We start from the raw sequence: 26789 nt of genomic DNA on the forward strand, positions 1-26789 counted from the left end.
AAAGATTAAAGCAGGGATCAAGGAAACAGAAAAAAAAGAGAGAATCAGAGAAATCAAGTTTGTTCTTGGAAGACATCAACAAAATTGACAAACCTTCACCTAGACTGAAAACAAAAGAGAGAAGATAAAAGTAACTAAAAACAAAACCTCAAGCGAGGACATTACCACCCACCTTGAAGAAACAGAAAGGATTAGAATAGAAAACTGTGAACAACTGCACGTCAACAATCAGATAACGTAGATGGAGTGGAAAAATTCCTAGAACGACACAAATTACCAAAACTGAACACAGAAGAATTAGAAAATCTGAACCCACCTATAATAAGCAGAGACTGAATCAGTAACAAAAAGCCTCTCAACAAAAACACCTCTCGTAGGAACTGCCAAATAATTTCTTCAGACATTTTAAAAACCTGAATGGTCATACAAAGGGGAAAACGGGAATACCATTTTTTTAGTCTTCTGTACAAGTAGAAAATGAAAATTACACCCTGAAGAATAAAGTTCTTCTGAAACCAAAAAGACAGAGAGACAGACAAAATATGAATGAGTGAACCAGCATTACCGAATTTGTTATGCAAAGATCACAGGAAGGTATACACATGGACAATTTCCTCATTTTGATGAGATACAACCTGATTAGATTTTCATGCCTAACAGGCTGCCTATACTTTAAGAGATTACGTCAGGGTTTGAGAAATGCCCAAGATAAATAAACTGACATATTTCAAAAAGTACTGCTTTAAAATGAGCTCTTATTTTTATTACCAATTAAGACTAATCTTATAACCTAACATGGATGGGCTTCTGTGATATAAGGAGAAGAGGAGCAAGAGGAAATGCTGCTAAACGACAGGGGAACTGAGGGGACCCTTTGGAAGTCTCTTCATGTTGGAGGGCAGCAGAAGGGAAGGGTGAGAGGGTATTGGGGGAAGGAATCCTTCGAAAATAAAAAGATAATCAATTACTCACAGGAGGGAGGAGAACAAAGGAAAAAATGCAAGAAAATGAGTTCCTATTCTGCAAATGTTTCAACTGCTTAAAAGAAAAAAAGCCCGTCTATAAGCATTGCAGTTAGTGAAATAGTATCATATGCTTGTAATGTGACGCAACATAATGTACATATCATATGCATTCATGACAAAAAAACTGTAGTCTGAAACTAATCATGAGGGAACAATCAGACAAATCCAGAATGTGGGACATTCTAAAAACAGTCCCAAAAAAGTCAGTCGTGGGGGTGTGTGTCTAGACCAGTTTAAAGCAAAGAATGTAACAATTAAAAGCAATGTATAGTCTTGATGTGGTCCTTGACTGACAGCTAAAAAATACACTTACTTTGGACCCCTGGGAAATCTGAGTATGAACTGTATATTAGATGATACTATGAAATTCTTGTTAATTATTTTAGATTTACATTTTAGGTGTGGTAATGATATTGTGGTTATGCAGAAGAATGCCCTTTTTCTTGGGAGATATACACTGAAGTGTTCAGAATAAAATTCATGATATCTGCAACTTACTTTCAAATCGTCCAGAATACATGTATGTATATACATGTATACATGTACATATATATACACCTAGGTGTGTATGTGCAGACACTCACTCACACACACAGCCCCCTAGATGAGGAAGTCAAGAGATAGCAAAATGTTAACAATTTGTTTACGGAAAACCTTATGTTTACACTCTACATTTTATACACTTTTTATATTAAATAATCTAATAAGAAATCACAATTTCTATAGACTAAAGACAAATGATAAATCTTAAATAGAAAGACAAGATACATTTCTGATACCTTCTGACAAGATACATCAAAGAAGAGTCAAGCCACTTAGCAGCCTGTACAATCAATGCTGACCACGTTCCTGTGCATCATGCAGGCCTCGGAGGACTGGCACGGACGGAAGCCCTCCATTCTGCCCCATGAACAGCAGAGACAGAGTCCACTCCCAGCCTCCTCCACAGCGGAAGAAGGCCGGCAGACAAAGAAAAGCCCTGCACCTGCTGGGCCTGTGGACCTTATTTCTGCACAAAAGCCGAAAGTCTACTTCTTTCTTAAAAGTTACCTGAATTCAGGTATTCAGCTCTATCTGGGCTGCAATTACATTTTTAAGCCTGCATAAATCAAGTTCTTAATTCTTAGCCAGAGTTACAGAGCAAAAGCACTTAGTCAACCCTAGTACTGAGACAAGCCCTAAAAGTGTAGCTAACAGTTTACAGTTAATTCTCAGGGTGTCATTACTAAATATGTAAATTATATGAATTCCCAAATGCTTCACGTTGAATTTTTTTTATTTCTTGCTTTGGACTTCTTGTTCCATTTATCCCTAATTATCACAATGAATGCACGATCTTCCAAACCTTCCCAAGAATCTGACTGGCCAGGCAACATCCACAGAGCCCAAACTTAAAATGAAGGTCTCTTTTTGTATTAACACATACACACACCCCTTACATTTTCATTTGTAGAAAAGGTTACATGAAAAGATAGAACAAAAACCGGGTCTTGAAAATGGCAACAATTCTAAAATACTGACAATAACTGAAAATTTTCAAATACAATGAGCAGAGTATAAAGAGGCAACAGAACATGTGCAAAGAATGTATGTAATACTGTATTTTGAACTATTTACAGATTGAGATAAATAAAAAGAGAAAAAATTACTGATGTAAAATTTTCAAAAGATGCTGAAAATAAAATGTATTCAAGCTGTTGAAATAAGTGTGAAACGTGCAGTAGCACTAAGCCCGCCCATCCATAAACAAGATAAAAAAGCTACAATATGTAGCCTATGATTTTCCTTACTTTTCTATTGCTTATACCACTGAGTTTGGAAATATATAAATCAACAAAGAAACTAACAAATAAAAGGAGACAAAAATTTTATTCAGTTCCAAGCTTATCTTCAGTTTAGAAGAGTCTACAAAGACTGACACGGGAACTGCTGACGGGAGTGCCTCAACGGATGACTGCAAACCCTGCATGTCACCACTTAGAGGAGGGCGCTGGTCCCCCAAGAACCACGGCCGCACTAAGGAGACACAACACATAGGGAAAATGTTTAAAATACAGACACTAAATTTCCAATCAAATCCAGGCTGGAGGAACAGTCTATGCAAATACACTGGGGTAAGATGACTCTACGTGTAGAAAGACAGTGTAGGTTTGTCTTCCTGAAGAGAAAGAGGCTCCAGGTTGGTAACTACCTAAGGCCTTCACCCTCGCATTTGTCAGTGTGCTTCACCCACCTCTACAGAAGGGACCAACAATATTCAAACATAGCCTCAGGTTCTATAAGACATACTCAGTTCTATTAGGAATTCAAGTCTTTCCATTCTTCTCTAACTGGAAACAGAATCACTTTGGGCCTAGGACACATTATTAATGTGTTTACCACACACGTTACCTACTACAGTCAAGATAGCACACAAGGTGCAAGATACACAAAGAGGCCTTCTGAGAACTAATCTGGTTGAATAGTTAATACAATGAAAAAATGGTAATCAGAAAAGACCATAAATGCTAAGTGCCAGATAAGAGGAATAGAGTAGGACAATGAAACAAGAGTTCGCTAGGATAATTTCACAAAGTTTCATGGGGAAGCTAGAACCTGAGTTTGGTCTTTAAGGAAGAGAAGAATATTCTAGCATGGCAAAACTGTAACCAATGGCACATTCCTTAGGAGTATAGCGCCCAAGGACACAGGCTCTCTGTGCAATGACTGTCAAGCAAGAAGGTTTGGCCTTTGCACTTACTGCCATGTATGGCCTACACCCAGCATCTCTTGTCTTGGCAATGGAGTCCACAAGCTGTCCACTGATGCCAAAGTCACAGAGTTTAATATTTCCACTTCTGTCCAGAAGAATATTGGAAGGTTTGATATCTGCAAGAGATAGATGCCATTTAAAGTACAGTAATCAAATGAGCTATATTCTGAAGTACTTTAAGCAAAAATATTGAAAAACCTTAGACAACATAAGTGATCAAGTCCTTAAAATTCACATATATAAGAGGAGAAAAATGAGAAAACAATTTTCTGAATGCTCACGCTTAAAAACTCAGTATCAAAAAATGCTTCACAATAAATTTAGGGATTCTATAATGTTTACTTTGCATCAAGAGACATCCATTTACTTGTTTCAAATTCATTACTTGACAAAAAATGAAATTAATCTATGAGAGTATACTAAACTACTTTACAACATGTGCCAAAGACAATACAACTAAAAGCAAAGCAAACCAATTTTAAACCCAAAATTTAAAGTAGAGCTTTATCTAACTTAGCCAAGTATCCAATCCAGTATATCTAAAAGACCACAACTTCAGGATCAGAGAAGTAAAGGTTCGAAATCTGGGTTGAAATTCACAATGTGACCTGGGGTGAGCTCCTGAACTTTCACTTAGCAACCACACTTTCCTCACCAACAAATTAAAAATAATAATTCTTAATTCATAGAGTTGTGGAAATTAAAACACCTAATATAGTACCTGAACTTTATTTGTACTCAATGTACCTACTTAATAATTATTTCTCCTTGAGAGATTTTTCTGATTTTAGATGGTTTCATCAAGTTTCTCCTAACCAATCCTTTCTTAGAGTCATCCTTGAAAAACCAGATTCATTTTTACCACTCCCAGAGTGTGCACTTTCCTGCAAACTGGAGAAAGCTGAAGCCCTTCCATATGGTTCTTCAGGTTTTATCCAGTCTTGTCAAATTGACCCCTAGGTCATCACCTCTTCCTCACTGACAATCAGCTCACTGCCAGTATATATTCATCAGCTGTCTAGCCAATTCTTCCCCTTTGCTTACTAATTCTCTATCCCTATCTCAATTCTTCTACCCATTTCATTGTCACTGTCATGGCTCAATGAATAAAAAGTAAGGATACAAATAAATATAGAATACAAAAAAACATCTGTCCATAACTCAGGTGACCTACAAAAAAATCCAGAAAATATATCTTACCATCACTGACACGGCTGATTGCCTACCAAACATCCATTCCTAACCACACCATCCTTTCTAACAGAACCTGCACTATACTGAGGTATCCATCCTCCTCTGTGCAGCTCTATCCACACCTCCAAAAACTGGGTCCTGACTGGTCTAAGCTTATCAGGGTAGTCTCTGCTATTTGCCAGGGCAACTAGTTTAGGTAAGGACATGATGCAGTTCTAGTGAATGAAACAAGAGAAAACATCAGAGACACGTTAAGGAAGATTTCCCTCCTCCTAAGACAGCCACACAGGAAGAGAAAGCTACCTCTTCAAGAGGCTATCATGTCTGGATATGACATTGGGGACCTGCTTTAGTTGTTACTATCCTGAGGATGGAGCCAACATATTCAGGAGGGCGGAGCCAACATATTCAGGAGGGCAGAGCCAAAAGAAGGGACCTTGAGCACTAATTATATTGTGCTTGGAGCCACCCTATCTTTGGACTTAAGACAGATAATGAATTTCCTTGAAGTTTATGCCAGTTATCAGGATTTTCTGTTACTTGTGATTGAAAGCACTCTAATTGCAGCAAAAAAGCTAATTGGTCCCAATTGACTGAAAGACTATCAAGTCATCATTTTATTTAATAATAGGAAAACCACAATTATTTTTGACGCCTTTCCCTTTTATTCCACTTCTGCTCAGCTGTGTGGTCAGCACCGCTTTAGTACTGTACCATGACTGGCAAGCATCCCTAAGGTAAGTGTCAAACGCCCTAAAGGAGATACTCTCGTAATTACAAAACACAGCCAGAAAAGGAGGGAAAACACCAAAATAAGAACAAGATGAACTACAAGAGTTTATTCAGGGACCTAACCCTACATAATTTTAGGCCAAAAGAGAAAATAAGAAGCCTACCTAATATTATTTTCAACAAGCATTAAGCCAGGCAAAATCAAATGAAATACTCTGATGTTCAAGGGTAACTAATTTCAGTGGTCCAGGGTCACCCCCAAACTAAAATTACTTAAATTAAGTGCCTCAATTACTAATTTCTTTAACCATGAGAAACTATATTTCTTAGAATTCAAGATTTTTCACTTCTGTGAATATGACCTTTTCCTTTCTATCCTATTTATTGTCAGGCTGAACCACACACTGTCATGTATTTTCTTGGGTTTGTGCATTACAAATTTACTGAAGAGAGTGAACTTATGTGCCTCTTCAAAGCCACCACCTCACTAACCTGAATCTGGCATAGTAATAAATAGAGCAACTATTTAATCTATTTGCTGAATTAAATTCAGGATTCCCACTGTCTTCTGATAGATCTACATCAAATGGTTAAATTTGGACACGTGTCTAATAAGGCCAAGATCACTGTTTTCACAAAGACAAATGCCTCAGAGGAATTTCAGTGTACAATACTATTTAAAGAACCCCTCTCAGTTTGCAAAAACATCCTCTAAAGTAAAGAAGAAACACTTAACGGGGACAATAACGTGCCTTTAAAATGCTCAAAGGTACTATCCCTCAGATCCTTCTTTGAATGTCCACAAGACCAGCTTCGTGCCTTATTTGTACCCAGAGAAACATTAATTACCTATCAGGCAAACAAGTAAGTATTTTTCAGCTAAGGGTAATAAGAACTTAAAGCAAAATCTATTTCAATTTCTAAGCCCAACATACTAATAAGTTAGACTGAAATTTATAGAATCTCATAGGTAAAAAATCCTAAAGTAATAAAGTTTTAGGGTACATACAGTAAATTTTGCTAAAAATACAGATATTTCAAGAAAGCTCATACAGTGACACTGTAATTTTCAATAATTTTTTCCTATTAAGGAAAAACAGTAATTTCTCATCTGACTCGTACCCACCTCTGTGAATGATTTTCAAGTTTTCCTTTAAGTGGTTTAGAGCCTTCACAGTCTAGGGAGAAAAAGCGGAGACGGGATAAACAATTTCCTTCTAATCAAACAGCACGACAGTTCATCATCATACGTAACAACCCACGTAGCCCTCTGCATTCTTTTAAGTTTAATGTTTCCATATTCTGTTTATTTTTTATGTTAACTAAAGATGCTGAATGATGGTGTTAGATCTGAAAATTTAGTTCCCTCTTCCTGCTGCTCCCAGACAACTAAGAAATCCTGATAACTTACAATTTTAGTCATTAAAAGTTGTATAATGTTTCTTGTACCTTCGAACTTTTCAAGAATACAAAAAAGCCCAACAGTCTGCTTCCATTATCAACCCTCATTTACTAAGTTTTTCCAAATTCTCACTTTCCCACAATCACTCACTCTCACTGGGTAGTGAGCCTTTAAAGTAATTTTTCTAGAGCCAGAATCTCTCTGCTCAGCCGCTACAGCAATTTATCCAGAATTTACCCTATTGTTTGATCACTGCTCATGATCAGAAAATCAGAGATTTCTTCAGGAATGAAGGTAACATAGACTTCAATTAAAATTCCACAACCTCAAACTAAAAGAGAACTAAGAACAGACGAAGAATCTGCTACAGAAAGGTCGGGTCTCCACTGCATCAAGCTGCTGGGTATGAGGACTGCAGAACAGGCAAACCTGTAACATGTCCAGCAGCTAGGCTCGTGTGTTCACTGGGTTACTAATCAGCAAGAAGCAGTTTAACACAGAGTAATTTTAAATGCTGTGCTTAATGTAAAGGGTGATCACCAAGTCTAGAAGCACAGGCAAACCCATAATAAATGATTTATTAGCATATTTATACTACACATATTGAAATATATGATAAAATAATTTTATCTATGTTTTTCTACTTCATGATCACCCTGTCGTACAGTAGTTAAGACCAAGTTTCTGGGATCAGGCTACCTGGGCTTAAATCATTTACCACTTACAACTGTATAAACTTCAAAGAAAATTAATTACTTAACCTCTCCATGCTTGAGATCTGTCATCTGTAAAGAGGGGGGTTACACTATTTACCATAGAGAATTGCTATGGAGATGAAATGTCATAAGACATCGGCCTGACAAATAAACATTCAATAACCATTAGCTACTATCATTATTCTACTACTGTTCCATTACAATTATTATGAACAGTAATAAGTTCCAAAATAATACTGGGTGTGGTATACTGGAGAAAGATGACTAAACTGATCAATACAAAATTCCATATACCTATCTGAAAAATGAATACGTTTCTAATATAACTCAGCTTCTTTTTATAAAAATTATATGAAAAGGTAAATATCTTAATATTTAGCTCATAAAACAAATTTAAGCATTAATTCAACTGAATAACTTAAAATATTAACATGACACCTAGGAATCTTAAGATTACAATGACTAGTTTAATCAGATTTTTAAAATTCCAATTATACACACATACACCTTTTACAAGTAAAATACAGCTCAGCATTGTCTATCTATTTTTAGCATTAGTTGGCAATTAAGAGGTAGACTCTGCTGGAGGTGGCAGATGCAGGGAAGAAAGAGATAGGAAACTACATGCAATCAGAATATCTATCATACAACTTCTTATAAAACTTAGTTTACAACATCCACCCACCTAGGTCATGTCATTAGCTCAGATACTCAGAGATTCGTAAGAATCTTATTAATTTTACTCTAAAAAGAATTTTTTGGGGGAAAAAACTGTGAACAGGCTTTGTCAACTGAAAGATTCAGAGCGAGAAATAAAATGATCATGAATTCACTTTCAAACCTATAAATGCATATGCAAAAGAGTACCTCTTTTCTTTCTGGTACTCTAGTAAAAGTGAATTGACCAAATTAGTAGTAATGTTGGTTACAGAAAAAACTTAAATAGTTTAAATTGGATAACCCAAATCTTAAACCACAGGAAATAAACTTTGTCTAGAGTTTCAATTAAGGGACTTCAAGGAGACTGCTGAGATTCTGATAATTGTGATAATATAACTTATTTTAAAAGAGTTAAAGCAACAGGGGAAAAAAGAAACAGAAAATTGCTTATACTAGTCTTATTTATGGCACTCTCTATTAGGGTTCAATGTGATTTTAATGAAAAAAATTGTAGTATTTATATAGAGCATATTTTGAAAATTGTTCTTACGACTTGTTGTGTTAATTACCCCACACAAGTGATCTTGTCTCTATTCCTATTACAAATGATTTCACAGTAACATCAATAACATTCTGTGAAGACATTCAGATATGTGCATACAAACCCCAGCAGCATCTTTATATAAGTATATATAGAATCAACAATTTGAAAAACAGGTACTTACTGCTAAAGTGATTTTGCCTAAAATTTCTTCTGGAATAACATCATCTAATACACTATATACATATTTGTAAAACTTATCAAACGAGGTAGACATGAGTTCCATACAGATCCAACAGTCACCCTATAAAATAATAAATATACGTTATTCTTATACATCTTAATATTAAGTACCACCTTTCTTTTACTTAAAATAGAAATACAATTAGAGAAGAACCAATCTTCTTTTTTTTTTTTAGTATCAAACTAGTGATAATTTTTGGTTCCTTACTAAAGCCCTGGACAGAATATTCTCCTCATGTTTAAACACAAACTTATTTGCCCAATTTTCCCCACTCTTAATTTTAAGGGCATAGATAGCCTTACATAGAAAACTTTTCTGCTTTTAAAAAAATTTCAAATTTTGCCACAATTACATATAAAAATAGAAAATATGTGGAAACCTGTTCATTCTCACTAACAAAGAAAACAGGTTACAGTAATCTTGAGATACTATATAATCTTCTTAAGCTAGTAAAAAAGAAAGAAAAAAATACATAAAGCAAACCCAATGCCCAAGTCCTTGTTCAAAATGTCACCTTCTCAAGTGGCTAACATTTAAGATGCCTAGCTGATTCAAAATGCAAGTCACTCCACTCAGCATCCCCTTACCCGGCTCTATTCTGGACAGCTCTTATCATCTTCTAACATAGAATACAATTTACTGATTTATTATGTTTGTCATCTATCTCCCCTACTAGAAGATACACTCTACCAGGACAGGGGCTCAGCAAACATTCCTTAAATGAATGAAAGCTGGCTATAATTAAACTGAATCATTCAAAACTGTTGGCTGCAATATAGAGTGGTTTAAACCAGTTTGAGGGCAATTTGACAAGAAAACAAGAGAAATAAAAGTGTTTATACCCTTTGATGGAGTCATCCCATGACTGAGAATGTAACTAAAACAAATAGTCCATAAACTACAAAAAGAAAAAACAAAAACAAAACTAGAAACCAGTGAACTATCTCACAAGAGGGAATGGTACACTATTAAAGGGATTATCTAAAACAAAATTATTTGAAAAACTATACAGTTCATGAGAGGTATGCAAAAGAAAACGCAGAATATGAGCAGATACGTTATGACGCTGTACAACTAGGTGCACATATGAACAAGAACTGCAAAATACCTTATAAGAGTGAAAACAGCTACCAGGATGATGACAGAAGATATCTTAAAGGATTTTGCATGTTGTTACTAATTTATGGATCCAGCTGTATCCTTGGAGATTTTCTGTCACTAACCTACCCCTCACATTGATCTGGACTGATTATATAAGAGCTTAATGCCTGTTAAAGTAAAACGGTTTGCCCAGAACAGTGCTGCTAATTAGTGATAGAGCCATGAAAAGAAGCCAGTTTAGTTAACTCCTTTCTCCTACCAACACCTATGACGCAAGGATACCTAACTTACACATAGAGAAAGCATCTTATGATGGACCAGATGGTAACAGCACTCTTACAAAAGGACCACCTGCTACAGCGTTCACGTGGCAACACAGCTTCACAGAATGCTGTTTGTAAAGCGTATTTGACATAGTAACCTTTTACTTATGTTTTCCCTATTTAAGTCTTTCTTCTCTCTCTCTTTCTTTTGAATGCTCTTGCAGAATGGCTCTCACAAAAGACTGAGTGACACCCTTCACCCAAAACACACACTTGAATTTATTTTCATCTAAAGACACCATTTCAATAGATTTACTAGAATTTTTTTATTAGAGAAAAAGATAGCACATTTAACTCATCCACTTAGAAAAACAGCAGGGAAGGAACTTAACCTCAGTAGTACAATGAGGTGGAAAGATCACTGATTGAGCATCTGAAAGGCCTGACTTATTATCCAGGCTTTCCCACCTTCTACTTACATAAGCTTTAGCTCCCTCAATTCCTGATCTACAAAATGGGATTGCTGACCTTCCTAAGGGACTACGATAAAGATCAAATCAGTCAGCATATGTAAAGCACAAAATAAAATGCCTGGCAGGGACTGAAAGCTATAGTTAAGAAAATGAGAGAAGGGGGAAGGATGGAAAAACAGGAAGGCAACCAAAGAGAAAGACAGACCTGGGCACAGGGGGCTAAGGTGACAAGTAAACTGGGAACTGAGGCTGAGAAGAGGAGGTGTGAAGGACTAATTAGGTCCAGAAAGGGAAATCTTTGTAGTTTCTAAGGCACACAACCCAATATAAACTTCTTACTTCTTCTGGCAGTTCTTTTCGGACATAACTGAGAACAGACAACAGCAATGAGCTGCATTTAAAGAAATGGAATGGTCTGAGCTGCCTCAAAAAGCAGTGACAGCAACGTTACTTCCATGAGATGACCACATGACTGAAATGCAAAAGTAGAAATTCCCGAATACAGATTTACTGAAAAAAGGGTAGACGATAATGAAAAATTGAACTACTAAGATCAAGAGATCCTAGAGACAAGGTCCAGATAAAATCAGTAACATATTTACACACCAACAGTAACCACTTAGAAAATAAAATGCTTAAAAAGACACCATTCACAATAGAAAGGAAAATTATAAAGGACTAGGAATATATGTAACAAAAGAGGCAAAACATTTATGAAAAGAAGCAAGAACTGTTACTAAAGGACATAACAACCTGACCAAATAGAGAGGCAAAGCATGTTTACAAATGTGAGGACTCAAGATCACAAAGATCTCAAATTCCCCCAAATTAACCCAAGAATTCAGTAAGATTCTAATCAAAATTATCAGGCACCTAGACAAGCTGATCCTAAAACTTATATAGGAAAGGAGAGCCAAGAATAGCCGAGATTATTTTAAAGAAAGGGAATTGATCTAAGAGACAAAGACTTTTTTTTTAAATCTGATTCAGTCTAGTTTCACTTTTTTTTTTTTTGCAGGAAAGGATTTGCCCTGAGCTAACATCTGTTGCCAATCTTCCTCTTTTTTTTCTTCTCCCCAAAGCCCCAGTACATGGTTATAAATCCTAGTTCTAAGTCCTTCCAGTTCTTCCATGTGAGCCACCACCACAGCCTGGCAACTGACAGACGGGTGGTGTGGCTCCACAAGCAGGAATCAAACCTGGGCTGCCGAAGCAGCGAGAGCGCCGAACCTTAACCACTAGACCATCAAAGACTTTCCATGAAGCCATCACAATAAAAGAGGGTGGTACTGATACAGGGGGAAAATAAACATACCAAGAGAACAGACTCAAAAGCCCAGGCATGTACAGAAATTTGACTTATAATAGATATAGCAAAGCACATAGTGGCAAAAGGATTGACTACTCATTGAATGCTGCTGGGGCCAGTAGCCTTCTATATAGAAAAAAATTAAATTAGACCATTACTTCAAATCATTCGCAAGTAAAAATACAAAAACTCCCAAATGGATTTTTTGAAAAACAAAAGTTTAAAACTTTTTTTATAAAAGTTGTTTATGACTTCAGGGCAGGAAAAAATTTCTTCCCAAAAACATAGATGAAAAGAATAAATCACAAAAGGTAAGACCTGTTAAATTTAACTCCATTATAATGAATATTTCAGTATGACAGAGGACACCTTACTAAAAGTTCAAAAATAAGACAAAAATGTCTATTTAGATAAAAAGAAACAAAAGATTAGTATCCTGAATAATAGAGCACTATGCTAAATAAATTAGAAAAAGACAAAAGTTAATAGAATAATGGCAAAGGGAGATGAATAGGCAATTCACAAAAAAGAAAACCCGAACGCACAAGTAAAAAATCCTGTACCTTGCCAGTAACTAGGGAAATGTAATGTTAAAGGTGAGATACCACTTCAGACCCACCTGAGTGCCAAAAATGAAACAATGAGATCTGTGACAATAAATGCTTATGACCCGCCCAACAAACACTTCCCCTTTGTTACGTACAATGTGCCAGTGCAACGACACTTCCCAGTCTTCTATGCAGAGAAGGGCAGCCAACAAGATATCACTGCAGTCGGCTGATGATTCCAGGACAGCATGTTTAGTCCCCTTCCCTCTTCTCTTACTCGGTGTGGACATGATAGCTGAACTCTAGGAGCCAACTTGGACCATGAGGCAATCTTAACAGTGGAAACCACAAACTAAGTAAACCACTAAAAGCCTCCATTACTGACACCTGAATACAATTCCTGATACAGAAATCCTCATTCCTACTGATAGGAATATAAGTTAGTATAACCACTATAGAGAGAAGAATGACAATATCCTCTAAAGTTGAAGATATTTATATCATTTAACCTAGCAATTATATTTTTAGGTATATACTCTACAGAACCTGTAACCTAGGTTGTCAAGGAGACACGCAAAAGGAAGTTCATTTTTACACTGTTTATAATTGCAAAAAATTAGAAACAATCTACACTAGGATTATTAAAGAAACATAAAATATGGTATATTTAACCATTAGAATACTACATAGCAGTTAATATAAACTAATCAATTCTATATATCATAGATCTATATTTACATGGACAAACCTTGAAAATTACGCTGAATTTTAAAAAATGCTACAAGGGATACACATGGGATGATTCCACTTATGTAAACTTTGAAAACACACAAAGCAATACTATGTATTACTTAGGATAAAATACATATTTGGAAGGCCTAAATAACAAGTTGAAGAAAACATTAACTTCAAGGTAATGTTAAGATCTGGAGAGTAAAAGGGAGAACAGAATGGGGGCTGTAACTATATCTATAACTTAAAGACGACTAAAGGGCAAATATGTCAAAATACTAACCGGCGGTGTGGGTACAGTGCTATTCCCCTCTAATTCTCTGTATGTTTGAAATATTTCATAGTCTAAAAGAAGCAAGAACTACCTTAAGAAACTAGAAAAATAAGAGCAAATTAAATCAAAATAAGTAGAAGAAAGGAAATATAAGTGAGCAGAATGAAAAATTTTAAAAACAGAAAATAGAGGGACCACCTTGGTGGCCTAGTGGTTAAGTTCAGCATGCTCTGCTTCAGCAGCCCAGGTTTGGTTCCCAGGAACAGAACTACACCATGCATAGTGGCCATGCTGTGTTGGTGCCTCACATACAAAATAGAGGAAGAATGGCAACAGATGTTATTAGCTCAGGGCGAATCTTCCTCAGCAAAAAAAAAAAAAGAAAGAAAGAAAGAAAAGAGAAATAGAAAATAGAAAAACAATACAGAAAACCAATGTAACTGAAAGTTGGTTCCCTGAAAGATCAATACAACGGATAAACTTCTAGCCAGGCTAATCAGGAAAAAATGGAGAAGGTGAAAATTACCCATATCAGGAACAAGAAGGGGGGGGGGGTAACATTACTATAGATTCCACAGATATTAAGATGATAATAAAGGAATATTATGAATAACTCTATGCCAATTTGATAATTTAAATGAAACTGACAAATTTCTTCAAAGAAATGAACTACCAAAGATCATTCATAAAGAAACAGATAACCTGAATAGGGCTGTTATCTATGAAAGAAATGGAATTTGTAGTTACAAATCTTCTCACAAAGAAAACTCCAAGTTCAAAGGAGTTCACTGGTGAATTCTACCAAATATTTACAAAAGAAATAGTATCAATTCTATATAAATTCTACCAGAAAAGTGAAAATGAGGGAATATTTTCCAACTCATTCTATAAAGCTAGCATTACACTGACACAAAAGCCTAATAAAAACATTCTAAGAAAACCATAGACCAATATCTCTCATGAACAGATATAAAACTTCTAAATAACATTTTAGCAAATTTAATCCAACATATAAAAAAATAATACATCATAATCAAGTGGATTTATCCTAGAAATAAAAGGTTTGTTTAACATTTGAAAAGCAATCCATGTAACTTTCCATGGTAAGAAAAGAAATTTTTAAACCCCATATGATCATCTCAAAGATGTAAAAAAGGAATCTGACAAAACTCTAACATCCATTCCTGATAAAAACTCTCAGCAAATTAGGAGTAGAAGGAAACACGTTCGACCTGATAAAGAACATCCATGAGAAAAACCAACAGCTAACATCACATTTAACAGTGAAAGCCTGATTGCTTCTCCCCTTAGATCAGAAACAAGACAAGGATGTCCACTAGCCCTATGTCAATTCAACAGTGTACTAAAGGATCTAGCCAGTGCAAGCAATAAAATAAATAAATAAATAAATAAAGGGAACCCAAATTGAAAAGGAAGAAATAAACTTTTTTTTTTTTTTTGAGGAAGATTAGCCCTGAGCTAACTATTGCCAGTCCTCCTCTAAATTTTGCTGAGGAAGACTGGCCCTGAGCTAACATCTGTGCCCATCTTCCTCTACTTCATATGTGGGACGCCTACCACAGCATGGCTTTTGCCAAGCAGTGCCATGTCCACACCTGGGATCCGAACTGGCGAACCCTGGGCCACCGAGAAGCAGAACGTGGAAACTTAACTGCTGCACCACCAGGCCCACCCCGAAATAAACTCTCTTTATTCAGATGACGTGATACTCTACATAGAAACTCTGATGGAAACTACAAAAAGCTACCAGAACTCATAAGTGAGTTCAACAAGGCTGCAGTACACATGGTAAATAAACAAAAAACAAATTTTATTTGTATATATTAGTCACAAAACAAGAGGAAACAAAGTTTTTTAAACATCACTTACTAAAGCACCAAAAAATATTAAATACTTAAGGATAAATATAATCAAAAATGTAAAAGACTTGTACAGTTAAAACTACCAAACATTGCTGAGAAAAATTAAAGATGTAAATAAATGAAGTGAGATACCATGTTAATGGGTCATTAGAGTTAATATTGTTAAAATATCGAACTCCCCCAATTGATCTATAGATTAGGTGTAATCCCAACCAAAAATCCTGGAGACTTTTTTTTTTGTAGAAACTGACAAGCAGATTCCAGAATCCACATGGAAATGAAAATGATCTGAAAAAGCCAAAACGAGTTTTAAAAAACTGAAGTTTAAAGACCAGCACTACCTGATCTGAAGACTTTCCATAGCTAGAACAAATAAGGGGCCAGCCCCGTGGCCAAGTGGTTAAGTTCGTGTGCTCTGCTGCAGCAGCCCAGGGTTTCGCCAGTTCGGATCCTGGCCACAGACATGGTACCGCTCGTCAGGCCACGCTGAGGCGGCATCCCACATGTCACAACCAGAAGGACCCACAACTAAAAATATACAACTATGTACTAGGGGGCCTTGGGGAGAAAAATAAAATCTTTAAAAAAAAAAAAAAAAAGCTAGAGTAAATAAGACAGTGTGGAATTAGGGCAAAGACAGACAAAATGGATGGATGGAACAGGTTAGATGGCCCAGAAACAGACCCACACACATATGGACAAATGATTTCTGACAAAGAGCAAAGGAATCCATATACAAAAATGTAAACATCAATCCATACCTCTCACCACATAAAAACCCCAAATGGATGACAGATATAAATGTGATACCTAAAACTACAATACTACTAGAAGAAAACATAAGAGAAAAACCTAAATGATCTTGAGTTAAGCAAAGATTGCTTAGATACAACACCAAAAGCACAACAAATAAAAGAAAAAACTCATACATTGGCCTACATCAACATTTATGCTTTCCAAAAGAACAGTGTTAAGAGTACAATAAATAAGCCCCAGATTGAGGGCAAATATTTAAAATCATACATTTGATAATAAACCTGTGTCCAGAATGCATAAAAAAATACCTCACAAAACTCATTAATAAGAAATAAACAAAAAACCAATTTTCTAAGAAATGGACAAAAGATTTGAAGAGAAGCTTTGTCAAAGAAGACATACGGTTGGCAAATAAGCACATGAAAAGTTGTTCAACACCCTTAGAGAAGTGAAAAATAAAATACAATGAGATTCTACTATACATCTATTAGAACGGCTAAAAATTAAAAAGACTGACTGTTCCAAGTGTCAGAAAAGATGTGGAAGAAATAGAACTCTCATATACTACTGGTGGAAACTGAAAATGGTGCAACTACTTTAGAAAACAGTTTGCCCATTTTTTTTAAAAGTTAAACATACACCTACCATATGATCCAGCCATTCCACTCCCGCATATTTACCCAAGGGAAATCAAAGCAGATGTCGACTCAAAGACTTCTACACAAATGCTCACAGCAGCCCTGTTTGTAACAGACAAAAACTGGAACAACCCATATGTCCAGCGGCAGGTGGATGAGTAAACAAACTTTGGTGCATCCACACAATGGAATACTACTAAAACTACTCAGCAATAAAAAGGAGCCAACTATTGATACACACCACAACATTAACTGCAAAATAATTACGCTGAGTAAAAGACCAAAAAAAAGCATAATACTGTATGATTACACCTACATAAAATTCTACAAAATGCAAATTCATCTAACAGTGGCAGAAAGCAGATCTGGGGTTGCCTGAGGATGGTGACAGCAGAGAGGAAGTGTGCATTACCTATGGGGCACAAGGAAACCTGTGAGTGATGGATACGTTCATTGTCTTGATTATGGTGATAATTCTACAGGTGTATACATTTGCTTAAACATATCGAATTGTATACTTTAAAATCAGTGGTTTATCGTATGTCAATTTTACCTCCATAAAGTTGTATTTAAAGCTTGCAAGGGAAAGGACAACAGGAGTAGAAGTCGGGACAGAAAGGGAGGAGGAGACTAAATTCAGCTAATATCACTGCCTTTGCTATAATCCAACGAATTTCTATAATCACAAGTTACTCAGAATAGTATCTCCAACACTAGAAACTCTCCAATCTCAAAAAATATTTGAAATAAGGGTTTGTTTTCTATTAAATTCTGAAAATTTATATATTAAAAGATTTTTTAGATGATTCTAGGTTTCAGTATTGATAAGGTAAATGGTAGGTACAGGCTCTTCTGGAAGCTACAGGCTAAAAGTTACTTTTATTTTTCAATACTGTCAAGCTCTTTGTTCCCTGTTCACAAAGTCTGAAAATGACTTTAGAAACCTTGCAATTAGGTGTCTTAATAACTCATTTAAATCAAATCCTAGTTTTACTTTGGGCTTTTTATTGGAGTTTAGTTCCATCCTCGAAAGAATTATATACATGGTTCGATACAATGGCAACAAATAAGTGACCAACTTCAGTATTAAATTTTATGTAACCACTGCTCTCAATGAATTTATGGGAATTCCAGAGGTTTAATACTAGTCAATGGCAAGATTAGTCTCTACACAGTAGTTGCAAGAAGAAGAAAAATAACATCTCACAAGCTCCTTGACTGATGCTTGATTGAACTAGACCAAGAGGCGATGTCTTGTGGTCATATAAATTATGTGAAATGAAATACTCTGGAGGGTTTCTCACAGTGATACGAATTAAAAGCATCTGTCTCTCTCCTAGGGATGGTGGGGTAAGACTGCATCCTGATTGCATACATTCACCTCCATTCTTTCCTTCCATAAACCTAGAATTCTGTGTCTATTATCAGAACTGAATGTCATGTCACCAAAAAGATTATCATGTCACCAAAAAGATCCTTTTCTTTTTTTTTTTTTTTAAGATTTTATGTTTTCCTTTTTTCTCTCCAAAGCCCCCCAATACATAGTTGTGTATTTTCAGTTGTGGGTCCTTCTAGTTGTGGTATGTGGGATGCTGCCTCAGCATGGCTTGATGAGCCGTGCCATGTCCGCGCCCAGGATCCGAACCAGCGAAACCCTAGGCCACCGAAGCAGAGCGTGCGAACTTAAACACTCAGCCATGAGGCCAGGCCTGATCTTTTTCCTTGAAGTGATGAATCTCGAAAGAAAAATGTTTCTCTAAACCCTTATTAAATCTGGTTAAAATTTTTAATCTTTGTAACTTCAGGAAACACACTTTGACTATGCACTCTTTAAAGGTGAGCTTTCTCTTCTAAAACTTCATTGTTTGCTATTCAGAAAGTACCTATTACTTCTTCCATTCTAAGATTTGAGGGGAAGTTCATGTTCACTCTATCTAGGCACTGGGACTTTACACAACTTAAGTGTATAATTCCTAAGCCTTTGTTTATTACATTCAAAAACTATAATGTTTAAAAAGTAGATTTTTTTTTAAATGAAGCTAAAAGTTCCTCCCTGGACCACTTGCAGTGTAACAGAAAGAAGAGTGAAATTTTCATCTTTGAAGTTCTATGTCTGCCACTTATTGGCTGTGTGATCTTTGTCAAATTAGTACTCCAATCTCACTTTCCTCTCTGGAAAAAGGGGGATAATACCATCGAACCCCTGAGACTGCTGTGACAACAATACATGTGAAAACTAGAGAACATTCATATAGATGTCAATGCTTCTAGTTGTGTATCTCAACTCCCTTCAACCTTCCTAAGATATAAAACTGAATTTTACCCAGCTATTCATAAGAAATCATAAGGATACTGTTCAAATACTATTCTAAGCTTTCTATTTTGTTTCCAATAAATTTTCAATCATGGATATCACTTATTCTGCCTTTTTTTCCATAAGATCAGACTTTCACACTATCTAGCCTGTGGCTATATATTTAATGTTGTTTAAACAAATGATTAAATAAACATGAGAAATAAACTGGTGTACCCTAGCACTATGGAGGTGAATTCGGGTTAAGACGGAGCCACTACGAGTCTAGAGTGACAGTAAACACTGCACTGCAAAAGCTGACTGTGCAATCTAGTTAGGAGAGAAAATCTAGTCCAATCCCTAAATAACTACTGTTCGGCATAAGATTTGAAGAGTAAAGTGGCCAGAGGATTTAGTGATTATGAAGAATAAACTCAGAGTCTGGAGGAAAAGGGGAGGAGGAGATGGCAAGATTCTTGTGCAACATGAAGAAAGTTCCAAATTCATGACCTTACGAACAGAATACCATTATGTGAAACTTAAGTCCAGGATACAGCTCCGTACCTGAACGCACGGCTGAACGCTGCTGTGATGTGAGACTGCTATGGGAAATGGCGAAGGAAGCCAACAAGTTCAATGTATCCGGTCATAAAAATAAATAATTACGTCATAAAGAGGACAAGGACAGGAGCAGAAAGAAACTATACGAGTGTAGCATTAATGGTGATTAATTAGTGATTCCATAAAGAAACGGGCTCTCCATGAAGCAGAATGCTTCTCGTTATTAGAGTTACCTGTTAAGAGCACAGAAAAATAAATAATAAAAATTTCGGGATTGGGTGGAGAATTAATTGACTAACCTCTAAGGTGTTCTCCAAATGTAAGATTTCATATATCTCTACTCAGTGTTACATTCAGTCTTGTCTTACAACATACTATTTTTTAAGTGAATAGCTACAATAAAAACCCCAAGGCTACACTTGTTGTGATCCAATCCCAAAAAGACGAGAGGGATGGAGAGGTTTTTTTCTTACTAGTTTGCAACAACCCCACCAGCACCAGCTCATCCTAACATTTTCAAAATGAGAATAGTATTTTCTTAAGAGTATTTAAAATGCTTAAGAGTTCAGTTCAAGTCCTACTCACGTAACTAAACATCACAAGTGTTTGATGACTGTCCAAGACACATAAAGTATCTGATTCATTTACAGCTCCAGCTTTACTCTCTGGCCCTAACTCACTTCCTCGCTTTAGGTACTGGGATGACTGGAAATGAGTAAGTGAGCTGACAGCTGGAGGCAGAAGTGATAACCCACAGGAGGACACAGAATAACAAAAGACCAAAAGAAGAAACATGATCATGAGACCAAGAAATCAGCGTTCTAGTTTCTACATAAAAGTCTGGATAACAGAATTAGCAAAAGAATTTCTATTACAGTTGCTAATTTCCATGTCCGATGGGTTTTATCAAGAACTGTGGGTGGGGACGAATAAATGCTTACGTTAAATGCAGACACATTTGATGACAGAAACGAATAAAAGTTTCTAAAAAGGGGCTGGGGAGACAGGGAGCTCAAGGCCAAAAAAGAGAGATCTAAACCTACAGCAAAGGGTTAATAGTTATAAGTCAGCTGTGCTATCAGGTTCTGAAAGAAAACAAAATATTTATAAATGAAGGAAGGAAATAAAGGATTCACAAATGATAGCCATAAAAAAAAAAAAAGACCAGGAGATTCACCCCTTAACCAAAGTAACAATAAGTGGCATAAATTAACGTGTAGATTATCATGGCTATATACTAAAATACTGAGAAATTAAGTTATGACTAATGTATGGCATTTAATTGAAGATTAGAATCTAATCCTGCCATCTCCTTATTTATTCCAATTAGATAGTCATTTGTCAGCTAAAGCCCGAATAACTTATTCCTACCTCTCTGAAGAGTGCACCATAAAATTGAACAATGTATGGGCAATCACTACTCCGCATTACTACATCCAAATCCATGAGAAGTTGTTTTTGTTCTTTTTCATCCACTGTTGACCGAATTCTCTGGAAAAGAATGACAAAAGATGTCATAAAAACATAAAACAACTTCGGGAAACAGAAAAACCACTATACCACAACGAGACTGAAAATTTCCAAGCAAACTTCACAAATAGTAACCAGACATAAAAATTATCATCTTCCTAAAACTTTACAAGAACAAATTTTATCACAGAAAAACAAAACAGCACTTAGGAATTTTTTTTTTTTTAACAAAATAGCACTTAGGAATTCTGTGAAGGACAGAGGGCTTTTTAACCACAAGCATTCACTGACGATGTTGGAAGTTATGCAACAAAGTTCTTGGGCAGTGAAAATTAACCCCCAGATGCAAATATAAAGAAAATCATAATGAGTTACACTTTAAACAGTTTTCATGTGAAAAACCATAGATAGCTTCACATATACTTCTCATCAGCATTTCAGAATTGTATGGAGCCTAGGCATTCAATGCAAGAACAGCCCTCTTTACTCCCTGGCTCCCTACACCACAGCATCCTCATCCGTTAGAGATGGCAAATCGTCCAGAACAGGTAAAAGTGAGAACTACTGTAGGGGCAGCACACAGGCAACAATCTAGGTCTCCCAAATCCTAGGCTGGAATTCTCCCCATTTGCCACACTTCCTACATGTTAAAAATAGAAAGTTCCACCTGACTCTCCAACTCATGAGTCAGAATGCAGCACAGCATAAACATGCCGAAGAAAATCTACAAATGAGGAAATAGAGGTCTCTTTGTCTTCCTAGGCTGATGAGGCCCTCCTCTGCACATGGCAGACCAGGGCTACATCCCTAACCCACCTGTACAGCAACTGTTGTGCACAATTCTAAGACGGCCATGAAAGATCAGTACTCCAGCCTCCCACCACCCGCCCAGGAACAGTACAGGACACGGACAGGTCAGAGGGTCAGTTCCCACTGTACTAGAGAGAGAGGAAAGAATCAAGTTCAGAAACTGTGAAACATTAATAATGAAGTTATAGTTTAACATCAAGGCATGCAAACAACTTCTGTCCTCATAAAAAAGTTCACAATGTCACACCACGTCATTGTGTACAATACACAGCACATACTTACAAGGCAAGTTAGTACCAACAAATACACAACGTGGCATTTTGTCTTCCAAAGACTTCAAAGTATCTGTCCTCAATGTTCTTGAAAGGGTTGAAGGCAGTCATTAAATTCTTGAGCCCATTTTACAGAAGAGAAGCCAGAGGCACAGAGAGATACAAAAGTGTATTCTATGTGACATGACAATAAGCAGCTGTATAAGGAATAGAAGCAGGTCCTCTCATTTTCATTTTTCCACACTAAATGAGGAATTTCATATATTACAACTACAAATTTAATTTTGCTACTTAAAAATTATAACCTGTGGGGCTGGCCTGGTGGCACAGCGGTTATGTTTCCACATTCCACTTCTTGGCGGCCCGGGGTTCACCGGTTCGGATCCCGGGTGTGGACACGGCACCACTTGGCAAAAGCCATGCTGTGGTAGGCGTCCCACATATAAACTAGAGGAAGATGGGCATGGCTATTAGCTCAGGGCCAGGCTTCCTCAGCAAAAAAGAGGAGGACTGGCAGCGTTAGCTCAGGGCTAATCTTTCCCCCCCTAAAAAAAATTTATCACCTGCTAGCTACAGTACTTCATACCAAATAAAATTTACTGTCATCCATCTTGTATACACTGATTTAATCAAAACTTTTACAGTGAATGTCACTCCCCAGATGAACAAGCAAGAAAAAAGGAGAAGAACAAAAAATAAAAACAAAATAAGACTAGTACTTTTAAAATTAAGAAAATTTCCCTTCTGTCTCATTTCTATACTTTCATAGGTTGGGGACTAACAATCTTGCTTTCAAATCAATTATCAGAAGAATGTTCACTCAAAAAGGATATTTTTAAAAAGCCAAAATAGCCCAGAGATATAGTTTGTATTTGTTCAAAACACCTTGATAATTTTTATAAACATTTTAATTACATTTATTCCTGTTTTAAAAATATAACTTTAAAAACATAGCTGTAAAAATAATAATTTGGGAAGGTAATTAGTTTTAAAAAGACTTAGTCCTATATATCTTAATTTAAAAGACAAGAAGCTGGTAATTAGAGACAAACAGGGAATAAAAAGTAAATGACCCTCTTGTTGGGAAAGATTTCTATCTACTAAAGAATTCTCATTAGGGGCTGGCCCCGTGGCCGAATGGTTAAGTTCGCGCGCTCCGCTTCATGCAGCCCAGTGTTTCGTTGGTTCGAATCCTGGGCACGGACATGGCACTGCTCATCAAACCACGCTGAGGCAGCGTCCCACATGCCACAACTAGAAGGACCCACAACAAAGAATATACAACTATGTACTGGGGGGCTTTGGGGAGAAAAAGGAAAAAATTAAAATCTTTAAAAAAAAACAAAAGAATTCTCATTATTAAAAGGTTTAAAAACATTTTTTTTTCCTATTTTTTACTTGTATAGATATACTGGCAAGGGTAAATATACTAACATATACACTTACAAAACACTATTCTAAAAGGTGTCCTTTACTGGTAGTTTATTTTGTTTCCCTAAACTGGTTATATGGTTTTATAAGTTTACATTTGTGCATATGCTTATATTTCAACTACTGGCTAGTATATTACAGGGAAGACCTCAAAACCTGCATACCTCAGAGATACTGCGAGTTCAGTTCCAGACCACTGCAATAAAGTGGTTATTGTGATAAAGCAAGTCACACGAATTTTTTGGTTTCCCAGTGAATATAAAAGTTATGTTTATACTATAGTCTATTAAGTATGCAATAGCATTATGTCTAAACACACAATATACATATCTTAATTAAAAAATACTTATTGCTAAAAAAATGCTAACCATCATCTGAGCTTTCAGCAAGTTGTAATCTTTTTGCTGGCTGAGGGTCTTGTTTTAAAAAACGCAACAAAGCGAAGTGCAATAAAACACAGTGTGCCTGTAGTTATCATCAGTAACTGACTCTTGGGGACCAATTTCTTAAAAAAACTACTGTAGCTACAGAAACGATACACGTTACTACACGAACGGGGGGCCTAACTGAAGTCCCAGCATCTGACCGAGAGCTAATACTCAATCCTGGACAGGATTATTATTAACCAGAACGTAGAAATAGTTCCTGGCACAGCTCTAACCTTTGAGATCATCATCATGGCAGGAAAATCTACTCATCTGTATAATATCCTTTAATGCCATTGCTAGTGCAAAATAGAGCATGGGGCTGCTAGATGGCCTAGTGATCTCGCATGAAATTGATTCTGGTGTCAACTGGCAACCCTTTTCAGGCTCTCTGGACATACTGTCCAAGTGACCAGCACTGGGAAGAAGGGCAGCTGCCGCTATTGCATCTGAATTGTCTGGGATTGAATAAGTATAGCTAACTCTTAATTATACTAAAGTTACAGGGTTCTATTTCAACAGCTATTACATGTGAGCACTTAAACTAATTCAAAAGGCCTAAAAGACTCAAAAAGGGGATTAACTACAAGCACACACCTACAATAGCAGTAGTTTCTAATTAATGATTTTAATTCAATAAATGATTCAAATTGGAGAATACTTAATGATAATCAGTGATTCAAATGAGTGAATACTTAGTAACAAAACGTCACTACCAGGAAAGTCTTTCTAATGGAACACCAAAACAATGTGTATGGAAAAGATTTCTACCATTTGAAATAAGACCAGGATTTTCTAATATTAAAGAAGCATAATCACCTAAAATGAAATGCAGCAACGAGAACAAACTTCCCTTCCTTTTGTAAAATGGTCCTTAATCAAGGGCAGTGGAAAATGGAAATGCAAAGGTGAAGCCTTTTGTCTTTAGCTGAGGATAGTATTTAAGGTGAGGACTTGAGCCACTTTGGTGAGTTACTCAGTCTTCCCGGGCTTCTCTCACATATACAAGTGATTAAACTTTTTGTTGTTTTTCTCCTGTTAATCTGTCTCCTGTCAATTTAATTCTCAGACCAGCCAGAAGGACCTAGAAGGGTAGAGGAAAATGCCTTCCTCCCTTACAGTACTTACACAAACCCAAGCTATATGGCACTAATCTTAGGGGACTAGTGCCATATAGGTGGTCTGTCATTGACAGAAACATCATTATGCAGTGCATGACTGTTCTCGAAATTCTCTTGTAACTGGATGTTCAGAAATCAAATGTATTGATAAACACCTTGAATTACAGTAAATTTTCAATTATTTATATTATAAATTTAAAAGATAAGACTAATGTTTATTTGGGCTCAGCAAACCATTATTTTTTTCTCTTATCAAGAGTGGGGATAAAAAGCCCACACAAGACCATAAAATATTTAACAAAATCATCTCAAGGACCTTAAGTTAAAAAATGTTTTATTTTCACCCAAATACCAGAACTCATTAAAATCACTCTTGTTTCTTCATTATGGGCTATTGAGCTCTTTTACTTGCCACTATTTTATTAATCTAGCTTAAGTTATTACATGCTCTCGTGACAAATTAAACCATATCTTCTGAAAATCAATCCACATCGCTTTCCAATAACAAGTATTTTCAAACTATTACAGGTTTTACTTTCTTTGGAACATAATGTAGAGAAAACATTTAAAATCAAAACAAAAAGTATTATCCTACATATAAAAGCAGTTTTCCACAATGAGGAAATTTATATACTTGAAGCTAAAAAAATGTTTCAAAAATTTTTGTCCAAATCTATATTCAAGGTTGTTTTATACTCCTAATAAAGCTTTAAAAGCAGGCAAATGCCAATAAAAAACAGCATGTAGCTAAAGTCAGCAACATCAAAATGACTCCAACTGAAAGTCACTTAGAGACACAGGGGAAAAAAAATAAATTAAATTTCCAGTTCTCTGGTTTTGGGACTATTAGCGTTATACATGGTTCCTATCCAATTTAAAAAAAAAAAAATTCCAAAGAGCTTCACTTTTTGAAAACAGCCAATCCAACTCATGCTATTGGCTGGAGCAGCCACAAGTTCAGTTACTAGGAATTCCGTATGGATTAAGCTACAGTGAAAGTAAGGCAAAAAGCTACATTCCATAAGGCAAGCTAAAAAATTTAAGTTAGAAATTGTCTTCTTGCCCTCTCCTACCTCATGCACAAAACACAGCAATGTCCGCTTTGAGAACAGTCCCAATCATATAGAAATACCAAGAAGTTGCTAAAGGTCTGCTTTCCTTTT

The 26789-nt window shown here is 36.1% G+C and overlaps 1 protein-coding gene across 5 annotated transcripts in view; it reads right to left on the reverse strand.

Annotated features, from left to right (window-relative positions):
- MAP2K4 (mitogen-activated protein kinase kinase 4) overlaps positions 1-26789 on the reverse strand; it is a 139887-nt gene that overhangs the window by 42642 nt on the left and 70456 nt on the right. For all 5 annotated transcript variants that reach the window (XM_046676121.1, XM_046676122.1, XM_046676124.1 and 2 more), the window contains 4 exons: positions 21469-21588; positions 9207-9326; positions 6830-6881; positions 3766-3893 (listed from right to left, as the gene is read on the reverse strand). In XM_046676121.1, the coding sequence (XP_046532077.1) occupies positions 3766-3893; positions 6830-6881; positions 9207-9326; positions 21469-21588 (420 nt within the window). The remainder of the gene's footprint in view (positions 1-3765; positions 3894-6829; positions 6882-9206; positions 9327-21468; positions 21589-26789) is intronic.

The sequence above is a fragment of the Equus quagga genome, chromosome 11, assembly GCF_021613505.1.
Source record: "Equus quagga isolate Etosha38 chromosome 11, UCLA_HA_Equagga_1.0, whole genome shotgun sequence".
NCBI lineage: Eukaryota > Metazoa > Chordata > Mammalia > Perissodactyla > Equidae > Equus > Equus quagga.